Source organism: Prenolepis imparis, unplaced genomic scaffold (genome assembly GCF_030444845.1).
Source record: "Prenolepis imparis isolate NDT839.2.m4 unplaced genomic scaffold, iyPreImpa1.0 SCAF_6, whole genome shotgun sequence".
Lineage (NCBI taxonomy): Eukaryota > Metazoa > Arthropoda > Insecta > Hymenoptera > Formicidae > Prenolepis > Prenolepis imparis.
The window spans coordinates 12291942-12309818 of NW_028141164.1; the positions used below are offsets into that span (position 1 = coordinate 12291942).

Consider the following 17877-nt stretch of genomic DNA (forward strand, 5'->3'; position numbering starts at 1 on the left):
TACTTGTTACTAAAACTGCAACTTTCTAAAAATTAATATCTAGTAATCAAAGAATTATTAGTATTATTTTTTTAAGGTTTTGCCATTTAGAAAGAGTCTCGTAGAGTAAATCCTCTGAATAGTTGCCTTCGTCCCCTTCTCTATTTTAAAAATAGCATTTACCTCTTGTAGTTTGCTTTTTACTGGCAATTATACAAGCAACTTGCTCTTCTTTTTTTATGCTTGATATCTCAATATGCGTTGTGTGGATGAATATATTGACTTATAGACGTTCTAAAGTGAAAACTGAATTTCGATATTCATCAAATATCTTTTCTTACAATTTTTACGCATTTTTGAGAAAAAGAAAATTATAGATAACATTTTAAAATTAAAAATATTTTTTAAACTTACATCTATAATTCTTTCGAACAGTAGAACATTTTTATCATAGTGAAAATATCAACAGATACATAATACATTATTTTCCCTCCGTTTCACATTTAATCCAATTAATCAAAAAATACAGCTATCTCAATAATTGAGATATAATCGAAAATATAAAAAAAATGTAGATATTGAGAGCTGTAATAGACCAGAGAGTGTTAAAATAAATAAGATTTATTCCAAGGTAAATTTTTCCTGAGGAAAATCGGAAATTCCATATATCTATAGTCTTATTGATTTTTCCATCGAATGAATGTCGACGAACGAAAAACACGAGACGTAATAGGAATGCAAAGTAGATTCTTCTTTCGATCTATTTCGATCTGCCCATCTGTCTGCCTTCTTTCTCTATCGTGTGTGCCCTCCTGTTGCTTCAATCCCGAGGTGTCGGAAGAGATCGTTCGACCACCGGCAGGTTTTGCGGACTCCCCGGAAGGACACAGAACATCCTCCAAGCACGTTACAGGGCACCGGCTGTACAAGAAGTTCGACAAGAGGTACAGATCGGAAGATCGAGGAGATCGTAGACATCGCCGTAGCAGTGCCGGTAGATCGGACATCCGGGCGAAATCGGAGGAGAGAACCACCTCTCGATCAGGGAGCAGAGGTTCGATCGACGATACTGGTAGAAGAAGACTGCAGGCTCGAAGTATCGATGTCAGCATGGAGATTCTCACGGGTGAATTTAATTTATGCACGAATATATAAATAATGAGTACATAATCACATTAAATTAAATATTTATATTTTTTTGCGATTATATATTATATATTAAAAAAAAACATTTATATTTATATTAAATTTTATTTACATTTATATTACATCTTATTTTTTATTATATTAAATTAATTTATAAAAACATATTTATATTTTCATAATTAATTTAATATATATTCATATTATTAAATTTAATATATATGAGAAATGGTAATGCGAGAATGGATCAAAATAAAAAAAAACCACAAATCATTCTTCGTTCAATTTTATTTATTTCTTATATTTATATAATTATTTATTTTTTGAATAGTAAAATTGAAGCTTCAAATTTTTTCTCTCCCTTTCTCTTTCTTTGTAAGGGAGATTAGAATAAAATAACAGAAATAAATATATTTCATAGAAATAAAATATATGTATTCGTCATTCGTTCTCTCTAAATGACAGGACGAGAAGACGAAGACACTTACGTGGAACCGTACACGAGTAGCGAATGGATTTATATCGGGGATCTCGAAGAGAGTCACGTGTGGAGGAGACCCGACAGCAGAGACGATGACGACGACATCATGGACAGTGTCCATAAAGACAGACGGGACTCTCAAGAATCCACGGAGAGCGAGAAGAATTTTAAGAAGAGATATCAAGCGGCCACGCACAGGATGGTGCATCGAAAGAGCAGCGGTGAGATGTACAAGAGGATACAAACCAAATCTTTCGGTGAGTCATAAACAACGTTATTTTTATATGACAATCAAAATATTTACTTAACAAAAATTTAGTCGCTTTAAAATTTTAGTCGCATAAAAATTTTGTAATTATTATAAAATTTTCACGATTTTTTTTCCAATTGTATGATTTTATTATTTGAAATATACAAACTTTTGCAGAGAAAAATTAAAATGATCTTATTAAAAATAATTCAAAAATAAAATAGAGTTTTATAGTTAAAAAAATATATTATAAAATTAAAAATACAAATAAAAATAAAAATAAAAAAAAAATAAAAATACTGTTATAAAATTTAAATAAAAAAAATATAAAATTGAACTGCTTTTCCGATTTTAATCTTCTAAATGCAAGTCCATTAGCCGCCTAACAGCGTTATCGCGATCGTCGATCATATTTTCATCAATGCAGCTCTTCTACAAATGCTCATGTTTATGCAGAAGTCTAAACCACATTCCAAAATTTCATCTCCGCATTATAAAATCATCCGGTATAAACGTTCAACGCGCGCTTCACTCAAACGAGCTTTAATGTCGATTTGCGCATCGCCGAAGAATGTTCTTAAATCGTCTCGCGAAGGTATCCTATGTTGGATCTGCCGACAAAGGGGGAGAATGTTGGATTCGCGAGTAAACGAGGGCGAGATAAAGAGAGATGGAGAAAAGGAGAAGCAGCGAAGGCAAAAGAGAGTGTCTGGAATGTCGCGAAACAGCGTGAAGAGATAAATAAACAAATAGGTCGGAGACTCAGGGAGCGTGAAAATAAATCAGATTTATTTCGAGGAAAATCAGAAATTTTATATATAGAAAAACATGTGCCTGAGTGAGAAATATTTTTACGAAAATAAAGATTATAAATTTTTACATATAGAGAGAAGAAATTATAATAATTGATACATAATATAATAATTAAAATTAATTGAAAAGAGATTTGATATAGAAATACAAAATCAGGGTTAATAAGAGCTAGACGCAGATTTTAGGTACAACAAACTTAATTTTAAATTCTTTTCTAATTATCAATAAAATAAAATTTCCAATTCTACTTTCATATTAAAATCTAATTTTATTTTTAGATCAGAGATTTTGTATTTATAAAAAAAAAACTATATAGACGCTAATAATAAACTGTCGTAAATATTCAAGAATATTTAAATTACGAAGAAAGAGTAAGAGAAAGAGAGGGATTAAGAGGGCAAGAAAGGGAGGAAAAAAGGGAATCAGGTCACATGATGCAAGAGGGAAAAAATGCGGGCAAAGAGAGAGAAAGAGAGGATGTTTCTTCCCGATTCTTTAAATAAGCACCGCGTAATACTCGGTCTAAATATAATCCGGCCGACGAGCAGAGGCCGACGTCGAGGCGAGACGTCAAGAGTCCGACTTGGAAAGCGTAGAGTCTCGGGGAGAGAGCAGCGATGATCTGACGGAAAGAGACGCGGGGTGAAGGGGGACGAGGGTGCATGACTCGAAGAAGGAGCTTTTGGCAGCCCAGTCAGTGGGTCAGGGCGCCGAGACGCATTCCACGCGGACTCGAGGCATCGTCGTCTACGCGAATCCGCCGTTTTCGCCGCGCGAGTTCATTCTCCTCGACCGACAGGAGGGTTGGATACTCCCGAATTATGCTGACGCGCGATATCCGAGAGGAGAAAGTGGCGGAATAATTTTTTTTTTCAAATAATTTAACGATGGTGTGCAATTCCGCGAGTTCCGAGTGCGCGATGAAGGTGGACGGGGACGTGACGTTGAAACAAGCTCTGGAGGAGCTGCTGAAATGCTTGCTCAGGGTTTGGTGCAGGGAGAGTCAGGCTCTGGCGAGGTTTGGCGCGTCGACGACAGGTAACGAAGCTGAAGAGTTTCCGAAAAAGAAGTAAAACTGATTACATCAGTAATATAGATTGTAATAAATTAATATCAATAGAAGCTAATGTACTTAAAATTTTTCAAGTTCAGATATTTCGCCCAAATTAAATCACTTTTTCCTATTTATTTTCTATTTTTTCCCATTAATAATTATTATTTTTATTTAATATTTATATTATTCTTGTAAAAATACTTATTTTCATTATCTTACGTAATTTAATTTAAATTATTTACTAATTAACTTAAACGAATAATTAAATTTACTAATTAAATTAAAAATATTAATTATTTATTAAAAACAATTATCTAATAATAATATTTAATTTATTCATTACTTATAAATTATTCAAGTTTATAATTTTATCTCATTTTACTTAAATTTATTTAATATTAAATTTTCTACGTAATTCCTATTTATATATAATCTTAAATTTCTATTTAATTTAATATTTAATTTTCTCTCTCAATTTATTTAAAAATAAGTAAACTAATTTAAGCTTTTAGGTTCATATTCTAAATATAGAAATTTTCTTAATTTTCTCTTATTTAATTTTCTTCTAATTCACTTTCTTAATTTAATTTCTTTCAATATATTTCTTCTTTAAATTATATTTAAGATTTAGATGATACTTATATTTATTAAAATAATTCACAAAATATTTTGTTTACTAGGAAATCTTTTTCTATTTAAAGCGTTGTAATGCTTTTCATATATTTATGTGTAAAGACGCGTTTTAGAAGAGATATATATTCTCTCCCAGCCTAATACTATTTCGAAAGTTAACTCTTTGATCTCATGATCCTTAATTGCAATATCGCGAGGAGCTTACTCTAGAGACAGTTATTATCGCTTATAGAGGTTACGGGGATAATGTCATCCTCTCTCTGTATTCATGATTTGATTTCTATTCATGAAACACCGCGCACGGCGCCAAATTAACGACGACATAAATAACCGTAGCGAAGATACGAGGCTATCTGTATCTCGACACAAAGATATCGGAAGGTATACGCACTCGAATGTCGGCCAAGAATCGTTAAGATGCGGCCTGAATGTCTTAATGAGATTATACACCTGTCGTGTCATCAAACGCGTCTGCACGTATCACCTCGCATTATAAAATGTACAGGGTAATTCTAAATTGGTAAAATATTTTAGGAGATAATTCCTTGTCGAAAATTAAGGGGTTTTTCCTGAAAAATTACGCTCAAAGAAAAATGGTGGAAATTAGATTTTATTTTTTTTCTCAAATTTTGTTTTTGTTCCATTTTTTTCCAACATTTACTATAATTTTGTTTCGTTCGCTTCTTTTAAAATTCAACTTCTCGTAACCTATGTCATTTAGCACTGTGCTATATGCATAATAATGTATTTTAATTTTTTTCTTGCAAACACTATTGATTTTACGAAGAAAATTAAAGAAATGCATATTTTTGAATGATCACATTCCGATCCGTTAAAAAGTTTTAATAAAAAATTGAATAGGGGTTGCTAGTTTCATCTCTATATAACGATACGGGAGAGGATTAAAAAAATATTAACAAATATCCTTTTTACTAGTAGAAAATGTCCACTAAATTTTATTTTTTTAACTTGTCTAAAATTTGAGAAAAAAAAAATTAAAACCCAATTTTCACTTTCCCTTTTTCATAAAAGCGCAACTCCTTAGGGAGGGATATGAAAGACCCCTTAATTTTTGACAAAGAATCATCTCAATTTTTTCGCACTTATTTAAAATCACCCTGTATATTTCATTGATGAAACGTGACTTTATTGATATTTATGACATTATTGGTACCGCAAGGTTTTTTTAAAATCGTGTTTAAATGGATCAGAGAATCCACCGAGATTGTACAAGATATCCGCACACACATATTTCTACCGTATCTATGTATATCCACAGAAAATTCCGTGCAATGTGCTTATATCGATGAACTTCGCTTGCGCGATAAAATCGCGCTCTTTTTCCAGTCTTTCACGTTCATGATCAAAGCGAGGGCTAAAACGGGGCGGCGCAAAAATAAATAAATAAAAGCCGGCCGGTGGATGACGATGAGTGACACCACCGGCTCTGTGTAACGAGGGGAAAGTGGTTGTGGGCACGAAATATGCTCGATTACGTTTGTAGCGCAAACGCATCTTTTTGCGCGTGTGCGCTATGATCCATTTTTTCTTCCTCTTCTTCTTCCTCTTCTTCTTCTTCTTCTTCTTCTTCCGCCTCGGCCGATCTAGAGCGACGGCCCGCTTGGACGGTTTAATCGTGCCGCCGTGCAACTATTCTCGTGGTCGCTCGATACCCCGCACACGTGGCCTGGCCACGCGAGGCTTAACAATTTACCACCTCGCGCATATACGATTCTCTTTTTGCTCGTGTATCAAATGCTCTCCTCCCGTCTAAATATAATCCATCCGGCGGGATGGATTTGCATATTAAACACTCGTAAGGGAGAATTATAAAGCGCACTGAATGCCTTTTACTTCGACGAAATCAAAATATTGGTGAAAATATTCTGTCAATATTATATTGACAAATATATGGAAATAAATTGTCATATGATAAGTATATGTTTATAAATAATAGATATATTTTCTTATTTCCAATAAAAATATCTAATAAAAATATTGACGTTAATTATAATAATATGTATATTATAATTATAAATTTTTTTTAATTATTGATATTTAATTTTAAATATTTTAAATTATTCGTAAATTAATAAAACAAAATTTTGGTTAATATATATAGACACAAATATATATGAAAATGTGATATAATAAGTATATATTTATAAATAATAAATACATTTTTTCAATTTCTTCTAATAAGAATACCTATAACAAAAAAACATGTATATAAATTATAATATGCATATGATAATATATTCATAAATAATTATAAAAAAATATTTTTTGTTAAATATATTCAGTTATTTGTCATAATAAATATATTATATATATATTTAAAGCAGTATATTCTCAAAAAATGGATTAAACAAATTAAAAAAAATTTTTTTTAATTCGAACGTTAATTTAATGTTAATTAGAGAGCGATAAGAGGGTGGTCGTGAAACGCGAGGCTGGCGGCGAGTTCGGATTCCGCATTCACGGTTCCAAACCGGTGGTGGTTTCGGCGATCGAGCCGGATACGCCCGCGGAGAGTTCCGGTCTCGAGGTTGGCGACATCATCATGTCGGTGAACGGCAGAAGCGTCATGGACGCAACTCATTCGGACGTCGTGAGACTCGCGCACTCCGGCACGGACGTCCTCGAACTCGAAGTGGCGAGGACCTGCAACGTGTTGATGCCGCGTCTCGCCCGCTCGGGAGCGAAGGAGAGCTCCGACGAGGCGCCCCTATGCTCGGGATATCTCTGGAGGAAGTCCTCGTCGAGCACGGAGAAGTGGGTGCGCAGATGGTTCGCCCTTCGTCGTGACAACTGCCTGTACTGCTACAAGACTGACTCGGTGAGCAAACGTCGTTAATACAAAAGAGCAAATTTTGAATTTGCGATCGATTCGTCTGGATGCGATAGTAAGGGTTGTAAAAAGAAAGAATCTGAGTCTCTCCTTTCCTTCTTCTTAAAAAAATACATATAGGTATATTTTTATAATAATAATATACAATAATATATAATATATAATTTTTAATAAATTTTTAATAATATTTTAATAATATATAATTTTTAATACTATATAATATATTTTTTATAATAATAAAGTATATATTTATTATAAAAAAATTATATATTATATATTATTAAAAATTATAAGGAAAAGAGAAATTTAAAAAATATATATGGATACTTATTTTCTTTTTTTTATAATAATAATAATATATCTATATAATTATTAGAAATATAAAATTAGAGAAGTATATATATTTTTTAAATTTAGAAATAAGAGAATGTACAAAGAGAGGTGAGGAAAATTTGAAGTAAAAATTCCGGACTATTTGTGTGCAAGCCGAGAGATGTACTTAAGATATACTTATCGCAACACACAGGATTCGCAACCGGTGGGCGCGGTGATGCTCCTCAAGTACGACGTGGAGCAGACGCCTGAATCGAGAGTGCACAGTTTCGCGATAAAGAAACAAGGCGCTCCGACGTTACGACTGGCAGCTGATACCGAAGAGGCGGCAGCACGATGGACGATAGTCATACGCGAAGCAGTCGAGAGGAACAATCAGGTAATATTAAGCTACATTAAAGTGTCTTGACGGACGAATTTATTTAAACATTTTTTTTTATGTCAAATCGTTTCTCCTTCCTAGATTCTTAATTTCGATCGAAATTCCGATTGTTTAAAATATATATTATATAAAATATTCTATGATTCGGCGATGCCCTTAAGATTGACACTTGGCTGGACTCGTCGCTGAGAATGAGGGAGATGGCCGCCTGCGCTATCGCGAGGCCGGACTGCTTCGGTTATCTGAGCAAGCAGCAGGAACACGCGCGAAAGACGTCCTCGCCCACCGGCTGGTCCAGACGGTATTGCGTGCTCAAGGACGCCGCGTTGTACTTCTACGATGACGCCAACGCCGAGAAGGCGTTCGGCGTGGCGTGTCTGCACGGCTTCAGGGTTCACAGCAGCGCGCCCAGCTCCGGCGGCCGGAAGCACGCTTTCGAGCTGCAGCCGCCGGATCCCACGCAGAGAAACTACATCTTCGCCACCGAGACGGAAATGGATAAGAAACGGTGAGTAATAATAGATTTCTTTTGTCCGCGAATCCTGGTGGTAACTTCTATTCATGGGAGAGGGAAAATAAATTTAAAGAATTAAAAAAAAAATGTTTAATGACTCTGTAAATTATTTACTTAATTGAAATTTTATTAAGGGAAGGATTAAGAGGATTTAAAATAATACCTCATATAATATTTAAGTGACACTTTTTGTATGCAATTCTTCGTTCAATTCTCTACAAATTGGGAGGAGTTTGTTCTCTTATATTCTATCATTATTCTATAGATATTACCTTTGATTAATATTAATTTTAACTCATTATCATGCTATCCTTTAATCAACTTATGTTTTGAATTTTTACAAATATCTTTATTTTATTAACAGGCCAGGGCACAAACCATTGAACCCTTATTCGTATTATTTATCAGACAAATCCTTTCCTTATTCTATATTTTATCTGTTTCCCTCTTATCTTTTAAAAATTTGAGATATTATTCTAATCCTTCTTAATTAGTAAAATTTTAATTTAAAAAATTTATAGAGCTATTAAACAATTTTTAAAATTTATTTTCTATTTCCTATATATCTACTATACCTAAATAAATAGTCAATATTCTTGATTTAGTTTGTTTTGAAAAAATATAAAAAAGTTAAAAATTGTCCATTAACTCATTAAACTCTAAAATTATTATCTTTAAAATTCTTTCTTTCCCTCAATTAATTTGATTTCTAAAAATTTAAATAATTATTATTAATATAAATTTTTTAATCCAAAAATAAAATATACATATATTATGTTATCATAAACGATCCATATGTTTATTAAAAGTAACGCGTTTATATTTTGGTCAGTTCTGGAAAATCTCGACTCTCTTTAAAACATTTCTGTTTTTTAAATTATAATAAATTCTCTGAAAAATCGATAATAAAATATTTGTGCAAGACATAGCTTTTAAAATTTGTTTTATTTATTTTATATTGTTATTTTTGGGAGCAGTCACATCCACATATATACATATATATATGTACATACATGTGTATATCTGAAAAGAAATCAATATACCTAGTATTAAAAAATTCAGAATTACTTACTTTTTAATTCTTAAAATGTGATAAATTTACCAAAAAATGAACAAAATTGTTATTCGAACTTAAACATTTCTTTAACAAAATATATTGCTATAAATTTATCTCATTTATAATATAACAATATTATTATTATAATGAGACATAATTTTTAAAAAATATCTGAATTCTCAGCGAATGTTTTTACAAACTTAGAGAAGACAGGTCCTGTTATTTCTTTATACATATGCAAAACGTAACGCACACATAATCCTTTTTTTCACACGTAGAATTGGGTTGTGTTTAATCTATGTAAATTTTGTGTAATATCATTTCCCACCCCTTCGTCGCCGAATTGTACGCGAATAATAATTTCGCTGTCATTTCAGATGGTTGGCTGCCCTCGAGTATTCGATTGATCGATGGATAAAAATAGGTTGATGCGAAACAATCCGCCCTACGACGAATCCAACGAGTCGCAGTAGCGAAGATCGTCCAAGGAAATCCTCGTCCGTTCCCGTTTCCGGTTCCTAAAAAACACGTCGCGAATCAGCCGCGACGATCACCACAAATACACAGATACACACACACACAAATACGCTTGGGTATTTCGCCAAGATCTTCATTTCAACGACATTATTGAATCTCATCATCGTGTCACCGATCATCATTGTAACTGCTGATTAACAGTGACGTCTACGTGAAGTTGTTCGAATAAAAGTCAACGCTAAGGCAAACAAACTCGGCAACTTTTGTGTTCCATTTTCTGCGCGATCAGCTCGTCATCGTTGCTTATCATCGGAATTGTTTATCAGCAGTAATGCAATTCCATCGGGAGCTAAAGTCGATATAATCCTGAGCAGCGGGTTCGGTTTTCGATGCTACAGAGATGGAAAGAGATATATAGTTTACCCTAGAGAACAATCGCATTTTTTCGTCGCGAATAAATGACTCTGTGCACCATCGGAATCCAATCTTGTCGAAAAGTTATACCGATTTCGAGATTTCAGGATTAGACTTTCTTTTTTTTTTATACTCTCATCGAGCTTTTCCCATTTAATCCTACATCCTGTCCACATTGTACATGTCATCGTTGGATATGGCGCTTCGCTGAATTCGAATCAAAACGTGTAGGAAAAAAAAAGAAAAACATTACTATAAAAAATCGAATCTCCCAAGAGTTTTGTAATAACGAGACCCATTCGACGATTCCCTGATATGTCTGCGAAAAACGAGGACCCTTCACGGTTGTGTTTGTCGCTGAAACTCTATACGCACATAAAGCTAATTCTACAGCTGCGAGGAGGGAATAAATAAGAAAAAAAAAAAAAAATCTCTTTTTAAGAACGAGACGAAAGCGAACGAATTCTCGAACGTTCAATAAAATTGTATAAAACAGCGCGAAAGATCGGTAGGAGAAAAAAGTAGTTTAAAAACCTTTCGCCAGACACGCGTATGTGCATGCGCAGTTATGCGATAGTTATGCGTACGTGCATGTTATGGAATTGCCATTAATTATATATGTAACGTTAATTCTTACCAACGACGCCGATATACATACTTGTAACAATCGAAAAGAAATAAAATAAAATAAAATAAAACACTCCGCGAGGGGAGAGGAGATTTAATGGAAATTAAATTGAAGAGAGAAACGAAATAATCGGAGAATATTATTCTCATGCGTTTATTCGCGTGTGTGCGATATATGTGGAAATAAAAATCGAACGTGTGCACATCTCGCTGTCAGAAAATCGCGCGTAGAGAGGAAGCGCGAGAGGAGATGAGCGTATATACATTTTAACGAGAAGATGACCCTACACACTGGCACATCGGGTTCAGATCGATCCTGTTCGCTCCTACCGGTATATACAGGGTGTCCCAGAATTGCCGGTACACATTTTATGCATAATAAAATTCGAGTTGACGAGAGACACGCGATGGATCCGTTAATATGTCTTCTAATAGCTATTATTATTATTATGTATATAATTCATATACATATATAATATATATAATTATTAATATAATTTATATATAATTTAAGTATATAATATATATAATTATTAATATAATAAATACAACTTATATATATGTAATTATATATATATATATTATATTAATTTAAAGAGAAACTTTTATTTTTAAGTTTGTTCTAAACTTCCTTTGAAGAAATAAAAAATTTTTAAAGGCAATTTTATTTCATGTTGCAAAAAATCGAAAGTGAACAAAATAGCAGCTTCACGTTTTTTTTTTAAAAGTCAAGTCACAAATGATTTAAGCAATTTATTAAAATATGTACCGACGATTCAAAGAGGCACCCCCTATAACATTTTTAATATCTTTATTTTTAAAAAACTTTCTTCAGAATATATAATATGTATATAATAGTACAAAATTATTAAACTTATTTCTTCTTATTTTAGACACGTTTTTCTTAGCCTTGTATTGCGTTTTATTCGCGTCGATCGATAAAGAGAAAATTCTCGAGAACTAGTTGACAGTAAAATGACAGCTGTATGTGATGATGCGGGATTCTCGAAGTGTCAATCCCCATATGGTGCGGGAAGAGAACAATAGACGAGAGATTAAGGAAACGAGATCAGACGACACACGACGACACGAAGAGAGAAACACTGGAAGAAGATGCAGGCGCGAAGAACAAGGCATATATACCGACGATATCGTCGCTACAAAGTGCATACATTGTTTCATGGTCGGCGCGTCGGCCAGGGTTTATCGGAGAACGATACGTTTACAGAAAAAAAAAAGATTATGTAAATCGAAAAGAGCCTGGTCAACCGCTCAAAAAATTTCGAATAATAAAATAGAAAGTTTAATATAATTTTCCGATACGAAACGTATGTGTCATTTACCCACTTTTATTGAAAATCGATATCGATATCGATTTTGAGTCTACTTTCCTAGCTCGTATCAATAGATTAAATGTCATATGACGATATTAAAAATTACATTGTTTTGACATTTTGTGTGAATTATTTATTACACTTATTTAATCATAAATATTTTATTAATGAGCAAAAATTTATTTTAAAGATTGAAAGTAATATAAATTATATTCTTTTATCGTAAGCTTCTCTTTAACACGTCACGTGATAAAAAATTAAAATACATTAAAAAATTATTAATTCAGGGTGTCTACTCAAATTTTGTAAAAAATTTCCCTGAGGATTCCCTGATCTTCCAGATATTTTCGTTTAAAATTCCAAGCAAAATAAGAAAATTTTTAGATGCAGCTTTTTAAAATAAGTTTCTTTGCTGCGTGCGCTTTCTGTATAATGTTTTCTATTCATACGATTCCAAAGTTATCAAGAGTGCAGTTTTTCTAGCATTTAATATTGATTTATTAATTAATTAATTTGGACATAAATTAATATAAATTAATGTGGACAATAAGTGCGATATATCATTATATCTAAACACTAAAAATATAAGATAAATATATAAAACAAAAAATAATTGAGTATAAATGTCTTAAGGAATGCTAATTTATTTAAATAAATTATTTATTAAATTATGATTTATTTATTTATTGAATAAATAAGGAGTACTAATTTATTTAAATATTATCTATTAAAAAAAATTGAATAATTTTCTATAAAACTTACATAAGATCTTGATATCTTAAAAAATAGATCTTGAATTTAAAAAATCACATTTAAAAAAAATTTTAATATTGCAAAGATGTTAGACATGTTTCTTAAATGCTAAATAAGAGTAAAATTATGAAAGAGGCAATTTTTTAAAAAAATTCCCTAAATCCCAATCAAATTCCACGAGAATTCCCTGATTTTTCAAGGTAAAACAAAATTCCCTGAGAATACCAGGTTTTCAAGATTTTTCCCGGATACACCCTGAAATTTCACATTTTATGTGAAAAAATTATAACACATTAAAATAGCTGCAAAAAAAAATGATTTTTACAACTCTAACCACATTTCTCGAAATTGTGACGTAAATGGAACATTTTGAAATTCGGGAAATTCAGAATCGAAAAAGGGGGGCTCCGAAAGAGATATATTTATTCTCTTTCCCGTATATTTTTCTTTCCTTTTTCATCAATCTGTATTCTTAATCAAAATGTAGCGAAACAAAACGGACGGTCTCTGCTTTTCGCATCTCGAGCCCTCCGCGGCGAGAGAATCATCGTCCGGGAATGATGATTAAGACTCGACGCGATCGAAGGGCACGATCGATCGCGATGCACGATATATCCGTACGGCGTTAACCGAACGAATAGCTGAAAAGCCACAGGAAGATCTCAATTACGATGATCGCAATGAAATATCGCGAGAGAGAGAGAGAGAGAGAGAGGGAGGGAGAATTTTTCAGGGCAACGTGGCGCGCGCAAGATAAATTCGGGGGAGCCCCCTGCCCCGGGGGGCGGGCGCGTTGCCCGCTTCGTCCGCGGCTGCGGGCCCCTGGTATCCGTTTGATAGCAGATAGCAGGCCGAACGATCCTGGTATGTTCTCATTACGCGTCGTGTAGGTATGCGGTCCGGTCCCCCCCGTCTTCCTTCGTAGAGTGTACCCTCTCTTGGAGGCTGAGCGAGCCGTAGCATCTCCTTCTCTCTCTTTCTTGCTCTCCCTCTCCTTTTCTCTCTTCGGCTTTCTCTTCTCTTGGGCTGAGAGCCCTGCCGCGTCTCTTCAAGGTGGAATTTCCACGGGCTCTCTTCTTCTTCTTCCTCCGCGACAGACGTAATAACGCAATGAAGAGAGAAATCACCGGAATACTCTGTATTATTTAGAGAGGAGAGAGAGCTTCATGCATATCCCTCTCCTCAGCTTCGAAATTCTATGGTGATTCGACGGATTCGGTGGAATCCTCACTTAAACGCTCTCGTCGTCTCTTTCTCTCTCTCTCTATATCTCTGTCTTTCTCTTCCTTCCAGTCTCTTCTCGTTTTGTCTCCCGGCGCGATGGTGATCTCCATGACGTTGCTGTGGGCATCTCTCGCTGTCATGGTGGTAGTGATGGCGATGGTGGCGGCAGCAAGATTGTGAGCTCTTGGCAGTGACGGGGGAATGAATCGACGGGGTGAGAGGAGAGGGAACTAGTTCAGTGAACAAAACGACGTGAGAGAGGCAGTTGCACGCCGTAACAACGTCTTCGGGTACTCGTGTAAGAGCGAATAAGAGAGAGAGAAAGAGAAAGAAGAGAGCTATAACCGTGATATTCCATGCTCGCGACATACGTATAAAGAGCTCTTTTAATTTTATATTAGGCTGCCGGATAACCTTCTCTCTCTCTCTCTCTCTCTTGCTATCTCTCTTTCTTTCTCTCTCTGTCTCTGTCTTCAGACGAAGTTTAACGGGTTGCGGTGAAGGAACTCTCGCGACACGCATCGGACATCGCGATCATCAGCTACGCTTTACGCTCGCAATCGTGTTACAAATGTTGAAGACCAAGTCCACCGTACGGATATTTTGTTTTTGTATGACGTAGCGCATTTTTGCCCACATTGTATTTTCTCTCTTCGAATTAGAGATTATAGTCTAAACTCCTAGAGAGAATAAATAATGGCGGAATTTATTTAAGAGTAATGGCTTTTCATCTACAAAAGCGCGAATTTTTTCACTATTCTCTAATCTCATGAATCTATACAGATTATAGTTATTTATGGGGTACATTAGTCTATATATTAAAGTAAAATGATAAATTTATTATATTGAATCAAAAGAAGAGTTTTTCGAGTTAGACACACATCGTAAAATTATTAAAAATGTCATATTGTGTCATTATTATATAGATATCATTAAAATTAATCGGCCTTAGAATTACTAGCTTGTATTTCTTATGAAACTTGTTTAAAAATCAGTAATGACCTCCTCTTTATATGTACATACATATATGTATAACTAAAAACGTTTCGACAAATTTCGACAGATCATAAAGTAACATTCCACATATGTAAAATATCGTCATAGAATGAAAATTTGAATTTACATGGTAAGTTATTGGCAGACAAGTTATTCTAAATCTGAATTTTAAATAAGGAAGCGAGAAATTGTCGAGCAAACTAAATTAAAAATTTGAAAGCAAAGGTAGAGTAAAACAAGTTGTATGATCACCAGGTCTGACCTGCGTAAATTTATTGCGACTTCTGGAATTTAATGTTGAACGAGCTTTTGTTTTACACCGATTAATTAGATTTTGAATTACAAGCTTGTCTTTTTATATAACTCGTTTAAAATTCACCAATGACTTCCCTTTATGTATATATAACTAAAAATATTTCTACAGATCACATAAGTAACATTTGAATTTACATAGTAAATTGTTGACAGATTAGTTATTCTAAATCTGAGTTTTAAATAAGGAAGCAAAATTTTTTAGCAACTGAATAAAATCAAAATACTAAATTAATTATATAAGGTTTCTTATAATGACAATTAAATAGGGGGAAAAAAGACAGTAAGATCCAGCGCAGTAATTAACGCCCAAATAGATTTATTAAAATACTGTAAAACGAAATAATTAAAATAAAACTATCTAAAACTATCTAAAATAAAATAATTAAATAAAAAATTTGAAAGCAAAGATAAAGACAAGTTGTATGTTGTATGATCTAATCCCCTACGTAAATTTCTTGCGACTTCTGGAATTTAATGTTGAACGAGCTTTTGTTTTCACGCTGACTACGAGCCGCTAATTAGCATACGTGGTTGCTAATAAAATCGCGAAAAAGAAAGAGAGAGCGAGCTATCAATCGGAAAGCCAAAACAATGACGTCGCGACGAGATGCCATTCACACACGTTGCATTCCGCTACAAAAGGCTAATGCTATGTAAATATAGAGTCTCTCCCATTGAAGCGTAAATTTTTTCTCACGCGAAAGGATAGTCGAGGTGGCCTTGTACTTGGCATCCCGACCTTTTAGGAAAAAGAGATGATGTACGTCATCATCGTGTATATACCGTTACGCGTTGATGCCGGCCGATTCGTCAACGTTCCACGGGTCTCTTTGTCCCCTTTCAAGTACCGAGGAGCAAAACAAGTCGCGAAATGAATTCACGAAATGAAGATCGTTTGAGGATCGTCCGACAACGACGAAAGAGAAGGCCGGGCTCTTTTAGCGTCAACTATGTCTCGACTCCCGCGAGAAAAGAGAGCGAGCAGCTAAATCGACTCCGAATAGCTGATATTGGCGTATGTAAAGAGAAATACGCGCTCTATCAATTTCCATAAGCGCTCGTTTCGACGTCGCGCCTTGGTAGCTTAAATCCAGTCCCCCCTCTGCCCCCCTTAAATGGGCTTTCTGCAAAGTAGACTCGCACACATTTCACGAGACACGCAAATTTTATAAAGTATATATGTATAACATATTTTTTTTTTTCAAATATCTCTATAGGATAAAAAATGCGGATGTTTTAATAATAAAAGACGTCGATGAAAATTGGAGAAACTCTGATGCCGTTCACCGGTCTTTACGCGACGCGGATATCGCGCTTGCAAAATTGTACGAGAGAAAAAAAAAACTATATGTAATTACGGAGACATGTTCACCAAGCATTCCCAAGCTGGCTAATACTTTCGTTCGCCGCGGCCTTTTATCCCCGACGTTGTTGCACACGTGTTTAGATTTGCGATATGCGACTTCGCATTCGTGTAATGGAGATTTGAATATAATTTCGATATAGTGCGAACGGATTTCAAAGTGATATTAATTTTACTATAGTTATCGAAATAGAAAGAAAAAAACTTTGTGTAAATTTTATTTTTATTTCAATTAATTAATATTTTTTTTACTTAAAAATGCATTTATATGATTTCGATACAGTGTACGAAGGGATTTCAAAGTAATATTAATTATCAAAATAAAAGGAAAAAAACCTTGTGTAAATTTTATTTTTATTTCAATTAATTAACATTTTTTCCATTTAAAAATACATTTATATGATTTCGATATAGCGTATGGAGGAATTTCAAAACAATATTATAATAGTTACCAAGTAATTATCGAAATAAAGAAAAAATCAAACCTTGTATAAATTCTTTATTTTTTTTATTTCAGATTAACATTGTTTCTATTTAAAAGACATTTAATTCTTATAAAGTGCAATGCTAGAAAAAATGAAGAGTTATGATTTGCTTGATACACGTATTCATATAGACACATAGTAAACAAACGATAATATTAAACTATGTATACAATATCATTATGCATATTTTGGCAGCAAACATTGCTCTCTTCTTTTATCAATGAATAATCACACTGTATATCTGTTATCCCTTATTGTAGGCGTTATTATGTGAGGCGTTACTATACCATCAATGTGTCCGAAAGAATGAAAGGCTGCAAGGAAATATTTTTAATCGATTACTTGTCGGTCGGGCAACATTACTCGAGAAACATTCCATCTGATATCCGCGATGGATCG

The 17877-nt window shown here is 33.8% G+C and overlaps 1 protein-coding gene across 7 annotated transcripts in view; it reads left to right on the plus strand.

Moving 5' to 3' along the window:
* The window catches only part of LOC145937753 (gamma-2-syntrophin), a 35361-nt gene extending 23466 nt beyond the window's left edge, over window positions 1-11895 (plus strand). For 4 of the 7 annotated variants that reach the window (XM_083041070.1, XM_083041071.1, XM_083041072.1 and 1 more), the window contains 6 exons: window positions 811-1105; window positions 1588-1860; window positions 6774-7192; window positions 7731-7916; window positions 8081-8427; window positions 9868-11895. In XM_083041070.1, the coding sequence (XP_082897196.1) occupies window positions 811-1105; window positions 1588-1860; window positions 6774-7192; window positions 7731-7916; window positions 8081-8427; window positions 9868-9919 (1572 nt within the window). In that variant the 3' untranslated portion in view covers window positions 9920-11895. Of the gene's footprint in view, window positions 1-415; window positions 1106-1587; window positions 1861-3169; window positions 3705-6773; window positions 7193-7730; window positions 7917-8080; window positions 8428-9867 lie in introns of those variants that run through there. The other 3 variants (XM_083041075.1, XM_083041076.1, XM_083041074.1) reach the window with 3 other exon arrangements.
* The last annotated feature ends 5982 nt before the right edge of the window (window positions 11896-17877 follow it).